This window comes from Cyprinodon variegatus, unplaced genomic scaffold (genome assembly GCF_000732505.1).
Source record: "Cyprinodon variegatus isolate N-32 unplaced genomic scaffold, C_variegatus-1.0 Scaffold802, whole genome shotgun sequence".
NCBI classification, from domain to species: Eukaryota; Metazoa; Chordata; class Actinopteri; order Cyprinodontiformes; family Cyprinodontidae; genus Cyprinodon; species Cyprinodon variegatus.
Genome location: NW_015151255.1, coordinates 40,784 through 42,531, shown reverse-complemented (window position 1 = coordinate 42,531; position 1,748 = coordinate 40,784). Strand labels below are relative to the sequence as shown.

The 1,748-nt window shown below is 35.8% G+C and overlaps 1 protein-coding gene across 1 annotated transcript in view; it reads left to right on the top strand.

Annotated features, from left to right (window-relative positions):
* The window catches only part of LOC107098702 (protein-arginine deiminase type-2-like), a 21,461-nt gene extending 19,839 nt beyond the window's left edge, over positions 1 to 1,622 (top strand). Inside the window, exon 13 of the mRNA XM_015396516.1 lies at positions 1,427 to 1,622. Within this exon, the coding sequence (XP_015252002.1) occupies positions 1,427 to 1,594 (168 nt within the window). The 3' untranslated portion in view covers positions 1,595 to 1,622. The remainder of the gene's footprint in view (positions 1 to 1,426) is intronic.
* Positions 1,623 to 1,748: the final 126 nt, after the last annotated feature.

Below are 1,748 nucleotides of genomic sequence, written 5' to 3'. Positions count from 1 at the left end.
CACTGTGCCACCGAGCAGCCCCCTTATTTCAAGTGCATTTGATCTAAATATCTTAATCTAAGAGCAAAAATTCTCACTATATTGGCAAATCATCGCATTTTCCTACTCAAATTAAGAGTAAATACCCTTAATTTCAGACATTTTTACTTATTTTCTAGATCGTTTTTCCAATGTGGTATTTTAACAGGAGTCTGTAAACATTTGAAAAGCACTTTACACTGGTCTTTGCTATCTGAAGCATTTTTCCCCCCGATTTTAAAGATGAATCGAATCTTCCTACAACACTGGTGTCGCATACATAAAATTGACCAAATCAGGTATTCATGGGGGACAGTGGCTGATAAAATATCCATGTTTGCAATGTTTATTCTAGCAACACTCCATACTGTCCCATGTGGTCTTGTTTAAAAGGACAAGAGGGCAGTATGGATGGAGCAGTTTGGAGTTGATTTAAATCCACCTCTTAGTTACTTATAATTTAAAGTCATTATATGCTATGTTAATCATGTTCACAGTAACATGTGTATAAACCAAGCATTAATCACACTGATATTAAAACATTTCAACCTGATATTGAGCATCACTAACAACTTCTGTTTTGAAATGAAAGGAAAAGTCCAGTCAGCAAAGAATAATCAATGGATCATTATCTAAAGCTAAAACTACTGTAATACAGTCACAGTGATTTAATGAATTTAGCGTTAATCCGTTAAAAAAATGTAATTAACGTCACGGTGCGGTAAGCCTAGGACCATTCTCCCCACTTTACAAGGAAACTGTATACAAACTGTCATACACACCTGCAATCAACAACAATGATATTAGATTCAAAAGGACTTCACCATTGAAATTCGTGAGCGCTATAGTTTAAGTGACAATGCCCATGTACATGGCAGTTGAATGTTGTAATATATCGGGTAAAAGTAAAAAAAAAGAGTTATTTTACCTTTCTAATTCATGATCCTCCACGGGTTCGTCGTTCTTGAGGAGGGAGGATTTACCATCGAAATTCTGGCAGGAAAAAAACAATAATATGTATCCAACAATTCGAACAATGTTTTCAAGATGACTTGGATAATAGCGCCTATCGACAAACACCCGATAGAGCATTGGGACTTGATCAGCAGCTGATACCGCACCGTGACGTCACAAACCAGTAGGTGGCAGTAGTGTTCTTTGATGAACATGGATGCCTCTAGTAAAGCTCCTTCAAATGAAAATTACATTTATTGAAAGTATCTAATAATTTTATATTTAAAGTACTTTTAAAAGTTTGAATTCTGACTATGAGTGGACTTTTCCTTCAATGGTTTCTACTTGGATGTCTTAGAAGGCTGTTAAACCTTCGATATCTGCTTATTATGCTCCCTAAAGTTCGTCAGCTGGCAGTGTGAGGAACTTGTCTTTTTCCCACCATCTGTAACAGGACTGCATTGACTGGAACAGGGATGTGCTGAAGAAAGAGCTGGGCCTGGATGAGGAGGATATTATTGACCTGCCAATCCTTTTCAAGCTGGTGACTAAGGACAATGATGAAAGAGCAGTGGCCTACTACCCTAATATGGTTTGTTTTAATTCTTCCTTCGGCTTTTAAGTTAAGATGCAAAGAAGATGGAAGTTAAGTATTGTTATAAGTATTTGACCTTTTACAGATTTATTTAGTTTTTAACTTTTGAGGGAATTTATTTCCGGTAAAAAAAATAAAGAAATAAATAAAAACATAAAAAATCCAAACAAACATTGCCCTA